Consider the following 15203-nt stretch of genomic DNA (forward strand, 5'->3'; position numbering starts at 1 on the left):
CCCCCCCCCCCCCCCCCCGCCTGCACTTAGCACTTCCCTTCGCTCCCTGGGCAGCCTGACAAACTAGGAAATGACATGGGCCCAGGCTAACCATCTCTTTTGGTCAGTATTCACTTTAGCTCCGACATACAGAGGGCAGGGCCAAGGTAAGCAGATGAGTGTGGGGCCTTCGGCCAACACACCTTTCTGTGTTCACTGTTAGCCTTGTCTAGAAGTTGTAAATTTCTCTCTCTCTCTGTGTGTGCGTGTGTTTGTCTATGTGTGTGTTTCTCTGTGTGTGTCTATGTCTCTCTCTGCGTGTATGTGTGTCTCTGTGTGTGTCTATATCTCTCTGTGAATGTGTGTCTCTCTTTGTGTCTTTGTGTGTCTGTGTGACGATGTGTGTGTGTCTGTGTGATGATATGTGTATGTTTGTGTGTCTCTCTGTGTGTGTCTATGTCTCGGTGTGTATGTGTGTCTCTGTGTGTGTGTTTGTGTCTGTGTGTTTGTGTCTGTGTGTGTGTCTGTGTGTATCTGTGTTTGTGTCTCTGTGTGTCTCTGTGTGCATGTGTGTCTGTGTGTGTCTGTGTATGTGTCTGTGTGTGTGTCTGTATGTCTGTGTATCTGTCTGTGTGTGTGCCTGTGTGCCTGTGTGTGTGTCTGTGTGTGTGTGTCTATGTGTGTGTATGTGTATATGTGTGTCTGTGTGTGTCTATATGTGTGTGTCTGTGTGCCTGTGTGTATGTCTGTGTATGTCTATGTGTATGTATGTGTTTCTTTGTGTGTGTGTGCCTGTATGTGTGTCTGTGTATGTCTATGTGTGTGTATGTGTATCTCTCTGTGTGTGCCTGTGTGTGTGTGTGGTGTGTGCCTTTTGGAGGCTAGAGAGTTCTATTAGGGTTTAGGTTTCTCCTATCACTCTGTCTTACTCTTGAGATATTGGCTCTCAGGAAACTGGACCTCGACCTAAGCTGGCTGACTAGCAAGCCCCTGTCTCCATTTTTTCCTTCCCCTAGCACTGGGGTTATAGGCACATACCATCATGCCTGGTTTTCAAATGAATTCCTGGAGATCTGAAAATGGGCTCCTCATGTTTGTGCAGAAGGTGCTGTAGCCGTGAAGCCATCTCCCTAGACCACACTGAGCCTTCTTTACAGTCTTCACAGAGGACGTCCTGGCAAATGTCACATTTATCACTTAGAAAACATACACTACACAACACTTACCCCTCACAACACTGAGGTAAACGTGACCAAGTACAGACTCATTGAGCAGGTGAAGAAACAAAGACCACGGGAGCACCAGCAGAATGGCTCCTGTCAAACCCACTTTGGGCATCCCTGTTTACACCCTTACCAGGGCCCAGCTTGGAATGAGTCTGAGGAAAGCACGAACTTGAGGCTTCACCCGGCACTTTGGCCCTGGCATCTCTTCTACCCATCTGTGGTTGCTGTCAAGTGGAGAAGGCCGCTGTGGGCTAGCTGTGTATGTGTCTGTGTGTCTACGTGTGTGTGTTTGTGTGTGTGTTAGCTTCCACCCTAACATTTATAATTTTCTTTTGCTGTGACAAAACACCTACGAGAAAGAAGTTCTTTACAAGAGAAGGACTTATTTTGGCTCACAGTTTCAGAGGGGTCAGCTCATGACCCATGTGCTTGACAGGTTCAGCACAGATTTAGTCCCATGTGCTTGGGTAGGACCTCATGGTGGTAGGAACATGTGGCAGAACAAATCAGTCCATGTGGTGGTTCAGGGCAGAGAAAGGCCAAGGGGAAATGGCCAGTAACAATATGCTCCCAAAGACCTACCCATGCCCCCCAGCTGGGCTCTACCGCCTGAACTACAGGAAACAACACACCACCCACCCGGAGACCAAACATTAAAATCTGTGGGAAGAGGTCCACAAGCTGGTGGGAGACAGTTCCAATTCAAGCTGTAATCGCCCTCTTATCCTGGAGCCCTTGTCCCTCACTTCCACTCAGCTGTCACAGGGAGCCACACTGTCCCGGGCTATCGCAGAAACCACTGCCCTATTTTCTGAGACAGACGGCAGGAACAAGTCTTCTGTCCCCAGGAAAACAGAAGCATCAACCTTAGTGACTGCCACCCTGTGTCACCTATCCCAAAACAGGAGCCTCTCTCTAGAGTTTGTGCTCTTAAGCCAGAGCCTTGGGAAGGAGGAGAGCCGTGCTCTTCCGTGCTCGTTCCCGCCCCCCCACCCTCCCCGAGGAATCATCTTCGTCGTCATCATCCATTGCAAAAATGAATGGAGGCCGTGCAGCCGGCTTTATTAAATATGAATGAGTCGCAGTCCACAGCCCCCACGTGGTCACTCGCCCACTCCATCTCTGGCAATTACTGAGTTGCACACACTGCGCCAAGGGGCACAGCGGTCCCTGCCTGCCCTTGCAGACTGACATAACCCGGCAGGGGCATGGCTCAGGTCTATAGCTGCCCTGCCCCCTGATTGGAAAAAAAAAAAAAAGCCGTCTCTGGCTCCCATGCTGCCTGGCTGCTCAGTTCTAAAGGCTCCGGGATGAGGTTCCACCCCGTCCAGGGCTGTGGAGTCAGGATACTGAGTTTGGGTAATAGCTGCATTTTGGAGACTAGGGGCAAGGTGTTCTAGTGTGAGTGGCTCCTGAGCTGTCAGTGCCCTACCCTTTAGGTTTGAGTCAACACAGCCTGGGTTTAGATTAAAAGCACAGGTGCGGGCACATGCCCCTCACTTGGTAGTTTACCTGTGTTAGCTCAGTGCTTCTAGGTATGAGTCCGATATGAGCCAGGTTCTTGACTGCCCTGTTGTAACCCGGACAGAATAGATGTTCAGTCAATTGTTGAATGAATGGATGAAAAAAGGTAACAAACAAGGTGGGTAGACTTCACTATTTCTGAATTGCAGAAGTTGAAGTTAAAGAGCTTATTCAAGGGGCAGAGGGCATCTCTAGGATGTTCCAGGGATCTGGGATGTAGGGTAGGGAGACCCCAGGGAGGCTATGGGAGGACTCTAGCTGAGACTCCTAGCAATGGGGAATACGGAGCCTGAAGCCAGGCAGGACTCCCAGTGGAGGAGTAAGAACTGCAACCCACCTACAAAACCTTCGACCCAAAATGTGATCTACCTATAAGATGTAGAGAGACAAAGATGGAACAGAGATGGAGGGACTAGCCAACCAATGACTGGCCCAACTTGAGACGCATCTCATAGGCAAGAACCAACCTCTAACACTATTAATGACGTTCTGTTATGTTTGCAGACAGAGCCTAGCATGACTGTCCACTGAGAGACTCCACCCAGCAGCTGACTCAGACAAATGCAGATACCCATAGCCAAACATTAGATGGAGCTCCTGGAGTCTTAAGGGAGAGCTGGGGGAAGGACGGAGGGACCTGAAGAGGACAGAGACTCCGCAGGAAGACCAACAGAGTAAACTAACCTGGACCCTTGGGGGCTCCCAGAGACTGAACCACCAACCAAAGAGCATACATGGGCTGGACCTAGGCCTCCCAGCACATATGTGGCAGATGTGCAGCTTGGTCTTCATGGGAGTCTCTCAACAACTGGAATGGGGACTGTCCCTGAATCTGTTGGCTGTGGATCCCATTCCCCTAACTAGGCTGCCTGGGCTGGCTTCAGTCGGAGTGGATGCACCTAGTACTGCAGTGACTTGATGTGAGTAATACCAGGGAAGGGTCCCCCTTCTCAGAGGATAGTGGGAGCAGGGAGTGGGGGGATCTGTATGAGAGGTACTGGGAGGAGAGGGGGCTGATATTCGGATGTAAAGTGAATAAGTAAATACATTTTAAAAAGTTTAGTGAGGGTTCCCATGCTGAGTGACATAGTGTGAATATAGTGAATGTGCGTATGTGTATGTGTGAGTGTATGTGTGTGTGCATATATGTCTGTGTGCATGTGTGTGCCATGTTGAGGGACATAGTGTATGAGTGTGTGTATGTGTGTGTGAGTGTATGAGTGTGTGTGTATATGTCTGTGTGTGTGTGCCATGCTGAGTAACATAGTGTGTGTGTGTGTGTGTGTGTGTGAGTGTATGGGTGTGAGTGTGTGTATATATGTATGCCATGCTGAGTGACGTAGTATGTGTGTGTGAGTGTGTGTGTGAGTGTGTATATATGTCTCTGTGTGTATGAGTGTGTGTGTGTACATATGTCTGTGTGTGTGTGTGTGTACGCCATGCTGAGTGACATAGTGTGTAAACTTGTGTATGTGAGTGTATGAGTGTGAGTGTGTGTGTATATATATATATATATATCTGTGTGTGTGTGCCATGCTGAGTGTGTGTATGTGTGTGAGTGTATGAGTATATGCATATATGTCTGTGTACGTGTGTGTGCCATGTTGAGGGACATAGTGTGTGAGTGTGTGTATGTGTGTGTGAGTGTATGAGTGTGTGTGTATATATGTTTATGTGTGTGTGCCATGCTGTGTAACATAGTGTGTGAGTGAGTGTGTATGTGTGTGTGAGTGTGTGAGTGTGTGTGTATATATGTTTGTGTGTGTGTGCCATGCTGAGTAACATAGTGTGTGTGTGTATGTGTGTGTGAGTGTATGAGTATGTGTGTATATATGTTTGTGTGTGTGTGCCATGCTGAGTAACATAGTGTGTGAGTGTGTGTGTGTGTGTGAGTGTATGAGTGTGAGTGTGTGTATATATGTATGCCATGCTGAGTGACATAGTGTGTGTGTGTGTGTGTGTATATGTCTCTGTGTGTATGAGTGTGTGTGTGTATATATGTCTATGTGTGTGTGTGTGTGTGCTATGCTGAGTGACATAGTATGTGAATGTGTGTATGTGAGTGTATGAGTGTGAGTGTGTGTGTATATATATCTATATATCTCTATATATATATCTGTGTGTGCCATGCTGAGTGTGTGTATGTGTGTGAGTGTATAAGTAAGTGTATATATGTCTCTCTGTGTGTGTGCCATGCTGATGACATAGTGTTTGGGTATGTGTATGTGTATGAGTGTGACTGTGTGTATATATGTCTGTCTGTGTGTGTGTGTGTGTCTGTGTGTGTGTCTGTGTGTCTGTGTGGTAGGGAGTATAAGCCATTATTCACCCAGTTAACTGAGCTGGAGTCCCCTCAGAGTCAGAGGCCCATTCTGTCACATGAGCAGTCCTATAAATGGATGTCTAAATTCATTTCTGACAACAATTTAACCAAAAGCCATCAGGTTGTCCACCACCCCAGGTAGCTTAGTCCAGGTTGTCAAAGGCCGTGTATGAATTAGTAAAAGCAGATAAGATCAAATCTTTTTTCTGAACTTAAAAAATTACTTTTATTTTAGGAACCAATAAAATTATGGCAAATATTTACAAATAATTATCTCACATAAAGGTTACATAAAATCAATTCTTCACAAGGAACAGTCACTCATGAAAAGACACAGATATTGAAACTACGCCAGTCTTATTGCATGTTTCTCCATCTAATTTAAAATGAAGGTGTTGCAGTCAACCATTTAACTTAAAATAAATCCACAGATCCCAGATTCAACAAGAAAAAAAAGTTAAAAAAAAAATTAAACCGGTATCCCATCCCAGACCCTCCCAAGTCCCACCCTCAGCCCCGTCCCTTCTCCCAACAAAAGAAAAATAGTCCAACATCTTTGGCAAATTGGCACTGCTGTAATTACATTCAAATATTATCACACACAAAAGCAACACACATCACTAAGGAAAAAAAAAGCCACCAATGTTTCAAGTCAGTTCTACTAGAAAAAAAAAAGAATATAAAACACACATACTTTAAAGAAGCTTTTTGTTTCTCAATCTGTTGGAGACAGATCGTCTCCCATTTTCAAAGGCAATTCAATTGTGTGGTTTTATTTATTTTTTGTTGTTTTTTTTTTCTGTATTTTTTTTTTAACAAGCGTTTATGCAGGCATCACAAACTTTGGCGGATACAGAAGATCAGTAGATATGTATTTTTTTTTTTTTTTGATGCTGGAAGGATCTGTCCCTAGGACAAGGTTAACCATCTAAAAGAATGAAGAGCAAACCCCATGTGTCTTCCAGGCCAAGTTCCCTTGGAATGTAATCTGCATTTCTATAAATACTCTATGTCTGAAGGCCACTAGAGGGTGACAAACCAGGGCAGCATTGACCAGCAGGAGCCAGGGCCACACTCTGGTCCAAATTCCACCCCCTGACCACAGTGGGGGTGACCCTGCAGCCAGGCAGAGAAGTATGCTGGCGACATCGGGCCCCCATTGCCCACCACCCACACTGTGGTGGCGGCTTGGCACTGGGGGGCCAGCTCTGTCCCTTTCTGAGCCCCAGCACGGGCTGCTGCTGGGTCCGCTCACCTTCTGGGACTAAAGGCAAGGAAAGCCAGCAAAAGCTGGCATTGGCAGACTCAGCAGTTCTTCTGAGTTTCATGTCCTGGTATTGGAGTGTGTGAGTGTGTGTATTTGTGATAGTGTGTGTGGGGGGGGGAGTATGTGACTGTATGTGCGTATAAGTGTGTGTGAGTGAGTGTGACTGTGTCTAAGAGTGTGCGAGTGTGTAAGTGTGTGTGTTTAAGTGTGTGTATGACTGTGTATAAGTGTGTGCATGAGTATGTGACTGTGTGTGAGTGTAGGAGTGTGTATGTGTGTGTACACTCCCCTTTCCGTGCACCTGTGCACACAGCATGGAGAGAAAGGCCTGCCTCTGAGGCTCTGAGTCTTGCAAGATATTTAAAATAGACTTGGGATTTATTTTCTTTTTACATTTATAGCAATTAATTGGCTATTGATTGGTTGGAATGTTCAACTCTCCTTTTCCTCAAATACAATAAAACAGTTTCATTAAAATGTATCCGTGCTTGCAAACGAGGGGGTCATTAAATGAGTTCCTTTCTGCTCCACTTGAAGGGAAATGCACCATTTATAAATCAAAAACCTACCATGACATGTTCTTAGTGGTGCTTTTGGAGAAGATGGGGTTTGTGCCATGTGCATGGTGGTTTGGGGGACTCAGTGACCATGTACGGCAGCCTTAGCAGGTGAGTGCACCCAGGTGGGGCATGGGAGACTGCAGGCTGGTCTCCTGAAATCAGGCCTTAGAGTCAGTGAGAGGCACAGAGCTGCTAAGTCCCTAATCCTTCATGTTGCCTTCCTCTCAGGCTCCATGCTCAAAAGCTGCCTGGGCTGAGCCGGATCCATCAAGATGCCACCAAGATGCTAGGCCATTTCCACGGTGAGAATAAAAACAACAGCTTGGTGTTGCTCAGGAATCTATGGTGTGGGCAAAAGGCTCCAGAGGTATCACCAGGTGGCTGTGCTCAGCGTCACCTGATGTACTAATAGGAACCTCTGGATTGAAACCCATGAATGGCAGTGATCGGATATAAGTTCTCTTGGTCCTGGAGGTATCCAGGAACTGGGCCTTGGTGCTGAGGAATTACCAAAGACAGAGAGAAAGATGGGTGCCTGCTCCCAGCACGCAGCTCAGTGTACAGCCGATGGATATGCATTTGCACAGCACCTGTGCAAGGGACTCACTGTGTGCTCTGCAACTGGCCCTTGGGGACCCAGCACCACTACAGGAACAGCCTGAGCTGACAGCAGGGAAGTGTGGATCAACTCTATGGCTCCCTCATGAATATGCAAAATGGGATCTTGAGGTCTATGGACAACAAGGGCCAAGGGGCTGAAGGGGCCACTGGGAGGCAGGGCAGACTTCGGGCGAGGAGTCATGGCCTGACTGTCCAAGTCTCCAATCATGTATTTTGTTTCCTTTTAAGAAATGCAAGTGCCTTGGACCTCTTAGAGGCTAAAGCCCTGAAGGAATAAATTTTCCCTGGGTGCACTGGTGTGTGCCTGGACTCCAGACAGTGACAAGGCCAGGACCACCACGGAGCTGGTCTAACTCGGAGACCTATGGGGTTGACCTACCCTAGCCTGGCCTGTGCAGGGGACTCCCGAGAGACTGTGTGTCAGACGTCACTTGCTCCTAGTGTTTGTTTGGGAGTGCTGGGTTTGTTTTTAAGATTTGCTCCCCATGGCTTGGAGTTAAATTCTAGCTGAAATGTCACCTACAAAGAGCTAAGGCTGCCAAAGGCAGGGCAGCCACTCTGGAGCCTGACTCCTCATAAAGGGATTTCACCCTTCAATGCCCTGTGGCCACATCTGGGGCTCTATACATAGAAAACCAACAGCTCCCTTCATACCCGAGACATCCGTTGTTTCACCCACTACCATTTCCCGAGTCCAAGCAGCTCACACCTCTCTTGACTCACTGCCATCTACCCCAAGTATTTATAAAAGAGAGAGAAGAGGGATGGAGGCTTTGACAGGACTACGATGGGTGGAGTCAGTCTATAGACAGCCTTTTCTTTTAGCCAACAGAGTGTTTTAAAAGTTTTCACTATTGAGGTGCTAGTCCATGGACCAATTATACTCTTGATACCTGGGGCCACACCATACACTGCTGCTTTGTACCCTGCCCAGGCATGGCTTTGAATTAGCTGTCTGTCTGTCTGTTTTCTGGCCTATGGATAGCCAAGGTTTTAGCCCAGGCTCTCTTACACCTTGTCACAGTTTATTCCAAAGTAAAAAGGGCGGAGAAAAGAGAGAGAGGGATGGCTCATGGAACTGTTGCCGTCTACTCTGAGCACCAGAGTAGGTTCATGTCTAGGCCTTGCTAGGGACTGTGGCACGGGCACAGACACACTGTCCTGTGAGCCTCAGGGAACAGCAGGGAAAGGCTCCAACCAAACACTAAGGATTTCATGAATTTATGTAAAGATTAAAAGTTTCAGTGTTAATGGGACCAGCAAGGCCACCGGTCCCTAGACCCTTCCTGTTACTGGTCCAGTTTCTGGGTTCTGTTTTCCTTGTTGCATGTCTGGGAATTTCTGGAAGACCCAGGGGGTGAATGTCTTCAAACGGTATGTTCTGTGGTCCTTGGGTGCTCAATTCTGCAGGCAGAGTGTGGCTCAGAGATCTGAGAATTCAACTCATCCTCTTCACAGTGAGCCCCAAATATCAGGGTCTTTGCATTACAAAGCACTATACAGTGTCGTCCGGTTAGGAAGGCTCGGTCTCTGAGAAGGTGCCTTAGCAAAGGGTTGGTGGGTTTGCTATCTAACACAAGTTCTCAGGCTGGAGCTAGACAAATAAGATGAAAATATCTTTTTTCACAAAGTTCAAACAGGACGACAGAAGTGAAGGCCCATGGAGGAATGCCTGGGTCTCCTGGCTCGGAGCTGCTAAAGCCCCCCGACTCTGTTCTCTGGCATTGTGCATCTGTGGTGTGAGAGTGCGAGTGTGCAGGTGTGCGAGCCTGAGAACGCACATGTGCTCCTGCATCCCAAGAGCTGGCAAGAGCAGTGTGTGCCTGAGCAGCCATGCGCCTCTGGGCTCTTGTGCTTTTACCTGGCATCCCAGGAACCATCGGGTTGTCTAATAAATACAGTCTCCAATCTGAGGACCAGCAGCTCCTTGGGTGAGAGAGGGAAGATGGAGCTCCTTCCAGGGGCTAGATCAGGTGGCTGGGGAGGGAGCCACTGTGGGGCAGGCAGGGTGGGCTTGGCTGAGGAAGGTGTGAGGAACTGAGCTGCTGGTTCAAGGAGGCTGCCTGCCCTCTTTCCAACAGGTTGAAACTGCAAGAAGCACTGGGTGAACATCGCTAGAAGAGAGGGAGGGTGGGAACGGGGAAGAGGAATGAGGACACAGCCTTCTCCTACCTTGGCTGACAAGTGGAGGCTGGAGGCAGCTCACTCAGCTTCTGGAGGTGGCCTGGAGCTCTAGCTACTTTCTTTTGCCTAGCGAGTTCCCCAGGTCCCCAGCCTGCTTCGAGCTCATGTGCCTCTTCTGGCCTGGGGACCGGGGAACCTTGGCAGTCGTACTGGTTTGGAAGCCTAGTCTGGAGTTCTGGCACAAGTCATACCTCCTGCTGTCTTCACTGCCACTTTCTCTCCCAGGAACAAGAGATAGGAAGGTAGAGGTGACAGAGATCATCCTATGATACAAGTCAGGGGCCCAAGTCCCAGCCCAGTCACTGCTTAGAGCCTCCACTATTCTTTTTCCCCACTCTCTGTTGGGGGCATTGAGGCACAAAATACCTGGGAAGGCGGTCTGTTTGGTCTCCCTGTCTGGTTCTGGGCTTCCATAAGCTGGGCCTCAGTTCCTCTCAGGGACTCAACTGTGTCTTTTTGAAGACTCCCCTGTTTCCCATTCTTGTTTTACACTTGATTGGAACATTAGCAAGACCCCACCTACTTGTTCAAAAGTGAGGGCTGACCTAGGTGTCAGTCACCACCTCTGCTCTCTGGGAGGAAGGAAAAATCGTGAACTAAGCTTGAGGTCAGCCAAGAAGAGCCTCAGAGAGGTAAAGGGTCTGAGGCCCCACAGTATAGCTACAGCACAACCCCCGGCCCGGGGACACTGTCACATGTGAAACGGTCAAGTTCTCCATTATTATTACAATTCAGCCTCAGTTTACACTGGGGTTCTTTTCTGCTCTTCGGAGTTGGCAAGAGGGACTGTGCAGAGAATAGAGGCTCCAGATGAAGAAATTGTGTCACTGGGCACCCTAGACATAAACCCACCCCCAAGTCACTCACTAATTCCTTGTTGCTTGGCTTGTCCCTCCCTCGCCCTTCCTCTGTCTCCCACATATCCCTCTACCTTTCCCACAGCGAGTTCCATCTCCATCTCCTGTAGCAGCAGATTGACCTGCATGGTGTGTGTCAGGCACCCACTACCATCCCCAGCACCTCCATGCCCAGCCACACACTGTACTCTCCAAAGGTGGGCAGGGCTGTGTGAGAGGAAGCTCTGGTCCTGGCTGCCGCCTGCGGGATCTGCTGATCTTCAATGCAGGGAGAAGTCCTTTCTGTTAGACATTGTCTCTGTGGCTAGGACAGACTTGCCCAGAATCCAGTAGTTGGGGTCGCAAAGGACTGTTGTTGGATGAAGTGTCTGTGGCTGATGTCCAAAGTGACCTGAGCCTGGACATGCCTCAGAAAACATATTCAGTTTGGTGATTCCAGGGGGGGCAGGAGGATCAGGGGGGCCTCAGACCTTCCTGTGGCCTGGGTCACATGATCTTTTGATCCAGACAGCCATTCAGAGCTCCAATGACTCAGCACTTGGATAGCTCTTACTTTAGAGCAGCAGCTGAAGGATGTCCCAGACAGTTCTCTTGGAGTCCCTTGATCAAGAAAAGGACTCTTGACACTGCGATGGCTCTGTGGAAATGGACACAAGAAGCCAGGTCATCTCTCTGAAGTGTATTCCTCTTGGGGGAAAACCTCAAAGGAGACTTGCACCATGACCACCAGTGAGCCTTCTAGACAGCAGAGAAGTAGAGTGAACTAGAGGCCAGGCATCCTCAAGGTAGGCACTGCCAGTTTCAAAGACAGCTTTGAGATACCTGACAGGGCACTGGGGCAGTAGGATGCTCTGTGCACAAGTGGAAGATGTCCTGGGTTGCACTGTAGGTTGGCTAATCTGCTCTGTCAGAACCCTCGGGTCCACAGAGAAGCGAGACGGTATTTACATGGGTGCTGTGAAGTGGGAAAAGCTAGCTCTCCTTTCCAGGCCTGCTGTGGCTGAAACGCAGAGATGGTCAGACAGTCAAGGGGGCTGGCAGGCTGGGCTTGGCTGCAGTGGTCTTCAGATCAGCGGAGACCCTGTCACCACTTGGAGAAGCTCATCAAGTGACTCTTGAAATGACAAGGATGGAGAGGTCCAACAGCCCTACCTGGATCCCAGGCAGGACAAAGTGGGGAGGAAGGATGTTTCAGGCGACTGTGGGATGGGGGTGGGAGACGGAGTTGCTGGGCCCCTCTGTCTGTCTTGGGGGTTGGGAGGCTGTCTCCCTCAATGATATGTGTTGTAAGTGCTTGGCGCCCACATGGCTCTGAGGGTCAGTGACGGTCATAGGCGGTCGCCGCGGCCGGTGGGGCCGCTCCTCGGGCTGCAGCACTGTAATAGTATGGGGAACCTAGAAGATACAAAAGTGCACTGAGGTCAGATGTGGGGTTTCCTGTCCACCAGTCTCCCCACCTCTGTCTCCTCTGTCCTCTCAGGCACTGCCCACTCTCCCTTGTAGACCTCTATTCTGATCTTTCCCCTGAAGTCTGATCAGGCCTACCTAGAGACACATGCAGACTGAAGACAGGATTCTGTCCTGGCTGGTTACACATGGCCTCCCCCTCCTTCTGTGTGGCTTCTATCTGCTTCCATGTCATTGAGAAAAACTGAGTAGTAGTTGCCCCTATGGACCACAGAGCCCAAAGTATTCAATATCTGGTCTTGTGAAAGCCATCTGAGGCCTTACCTGCAAGAGTGTTTAGGTTTTTGTCTGATTAATAAGTACTCTGTAGTCAAGCCTTGGCTAACCCCTTGGGCTAACCTCATTACTCTAGCCATACTCCACATATGCCCAAAGTTTATGCCTGACACCATCATCTTTACATGGGGGTTGTTTCGTTCAAATCTTTGGGGCAGGGCCAGTGACCCCATTTATCAGATCAGGACTCCTTCCTGAGTTCCTGGCCTGTGCTCACACCCCCTTTCCTGTCTAGGCCTCCTTCAAGTCCCAGGGCCCTGCCTGCCTCCTCTGGGAACCCTCTCCTATGAGCTTACTTTCTCTCCCAGGGCAGAGAATCCTAAACAGGCAGGGCTGGGCTCTGGCCTTCTCGCCATTTGCTCCCAGTTTCCAGCTAAGGAGAATCTGACCCAGACATATTGGCTCATATATATATAACCCAGGGCTTAGGAGCCTGAGGCAAGAAGATTGCTAGAGGCCAGCCTACAGAATGAGACCCCGTCTTAGGAAAAAAAAATTAAAGGGAATCTGTACTTTGGAAAGCAGGGCTTTCAGTAAAGCTCTGGTGACCACTGACAGAAAGTGGGATTGTTCTGGGCTGGGGCATGGACATGGAACAGTGGTGGGTGGCTGTGTGGGGGACAACGGCTCTTCCTGTGACCTCAGGACAGAGTGGTCCCTGGGTTCCTCTCATGCCTCTGGACTGTTTCTGCCTTTTAGGCACAAATCTGCAGTAGCTACCAGGAGTTCCTTCTATACTAGAACTCTTTCCCAGGGATTTGGAGAACTGGCGGTAGGTGGGAATTGGGGACCTGGCTGGATTCTCAGAACCACAGAGGTTAGAGCTTCAAATCTTCCACAGTAAGGAGATGGGTGATCAGCAGAGTAAAAACCTGTTCAGGTCACAAAGCCTGGCCCTGACCCCAGGATGTGTGCCCTTGGTGAGGGGTTCATCCCCCTCAACACAGTTCAAGGCTGACACTGGAGGGTAGGCGCATTGTAGCAGATTGAAGTTCAGCTCCTACCAGCCAGTCTTGTTGGGATGGGCCTGGTGAGCTTAATTCCTAGTGGAGTCAGCTTGGATTTGTTCTAAAGTGTCACTCAACTCCAAAGCAGCCACGACGGTTCTCCCAGATACCCTAGCAGGGGCTGAGCAAAGGTGTGTTCTTCACAGGCCCAGCCACACCTTGGTGAAAGGCAAGTGACTTTAATTTCCAGGACTCAGTTGCTTTTATCTTTAAAAGGGGGCAAACGTGAGGTCACTATGGTAGCTACCTTCTGAGGACTTAATTACATTCATTAACTTTAGCAGGTAGGAACTATTACTGTTCCTCTTTTATGATGAGGATGCTTGGCCAAACCCATGTCTAATAAGCAGTGGGATAGGAGCACACTTGAGTTAGCATCTAGACTCCTTTCTACTCTCTACTTTCTGATCCACTCCTGTCTCAGACTCAGGCAGGGATAGCATGATTCCTCTCCTTGCAGTTCTGGAAGGCCCAGGCAAGCACTTACACCCAAGAATTCCCAGAGAGTGTCTCCTGCTGCCTTCAAGGTTACTTCTGCACTCCAGCCCTGACTCAGAGGCATCTGTCAGCCTCTGTTCTTTCCTCTGTGGGATGGGACAGCAATGGGTTGGGGGTAGGGCTTATTCACTACAGGTGTGTGTGTGGGGGGGGGGATTGCACAAGAATATGAAAACCATAGGGGCCACCCTCATGAAGGGTCCACAAGGGGCAGGAAGGCTCCAGAGGCCTCCTGTGGTGAGGTTTCCAACTCCCTCTCACAGCTTCATTCACGGTCACCCCTCAGGGCTTAGCCAGCCTGGGTGGCGGCCTTGGCTGAGGGTTTGATTTACCACAGAAAATGAAAACATCACCTCGCCAAGCACTCTGTCTTCCGTGCCCATTAGACCTTCGTCTAGAATAAACTTGTCCTTCCTTCTGTCATTTTTCCTCTCTAATTCACATTATCATCAATTTACCTCTTGACACAGTCATTCCAGGCTGGCTCAGGGCTGGTTCCCTCTCTAATCCCTTTACAGCGGCCACAGGCGCCCCTATTCTAATCCTAATTGACCAAGGCTGGCTTTTCTGTTGCCAGCCCTGCCAGTTCTGCCTGCCTCTGTGGGCCCCCTCCCCAGCCTGGGGGGACCAGAATAGGGTGCTGAGCACGGCCCTGCCAACGTCGACTGACTGTTGGTAAAGGAGCCAGGGCAGCAGGGGTCTCTGAGAGCCAGTGCGAGGCAAGGTCTGAGCGGGAGGAATGCTCTGTGGACATGTGTCTTCAGGGGCTCACCAGAACCTAAGGACACACAGGACAGGCCACCACATTCCTGGCCTCCTCCACTCCAAATCAGAGAAATCATCAGTCTGGGTCTTTGTTGTCTGAACCCGTAGGAGTTGTTTGCCCAAACCACTGAGAAGTCTGTGGCAGGGCTGGTACAATGGTAGCAGGCTGGAGCTACTTGCAAAGCTGTGGTCAGGTAAGTCATGTGTCTTCCGTCAACATGCAAGCGGGATCCCTAAGGATTCAGAGCCTCAAGAGCTTCATGTTCAGTGCCTGTGTGAGAGGCTACCATGGTAACCATCCTCACTGCACCCCGGAACCAATTAAGGTATAGGCTGGTGGATGGCCTGGTGAAGCCAGGTTATAGACTCAAGTATTTCTCATGTTTGGAGCTGCTCTACATGATGAATATTCCTCTTATGCTGGCACTTTTCCTGTGTCATGTGACTTATCTTTCCAGCTTCCCTTGCTGCTGGGGCTCCGGTGTTTTATCTGGGAGCTGCCCATTAGACTCTCTTGCATTGGACATTGGTTGGGAAGGATGCAACTTAAAGAAATGGGCTGTAGCCGGGCGGTGGTGGCACATGCCTTTAAGCCCAGCACTTGGGAGGCAGAGACAGGTGGATTTCTGAGTTCGAGGCCAGCCTGGTC

At 49.4% G+C, this 15203-nt stretch overlaps 1 protein-coding gene across 4 annotated transcripts in view; it reads right to left on the minus strand.

The window, feature by feature from the left end:
• Nucleotides 1-6650: 6650 nt before the first annotated feature.
• Nucleotides 6651-15203, minus strand: part of Pax5 (paired box 5) — a 187608-nt gene continuing 179055 nt past the window's right edge. For all 4 annotated transcript variants that reach the window (XM_031377271.1, XM_031377268.1, XM_031377269.1 and 1 more), the window contains one exon: nt 6651-11936. In XM_031377271.1, the coding sequence (XP_031233131.1) occupies nt 11860-11936 (77 nt within the window). In that variant the 3' untranslated portion in view covers nt 6651-11859. The remainder of the gene's footprint in view (nt 11937-15203) is intronic.

The sequence above is a fragment of the Mastomys coucha genome, unplaced genomic scaffold (assembly GCF_008632895.1).
Source record: "Mastomys coucha isolate ucsf_1 unplaced genomic scaffold, UCSF_Mcou_1 pScaffold18, whole genome shotgun sequence".
Classification (NCBI taxonomy): Eukaryota; Metazoa; Chordata; class Mammalia; order Rodentia; family Muridae; genus Mastomys; species Mastomys coucha.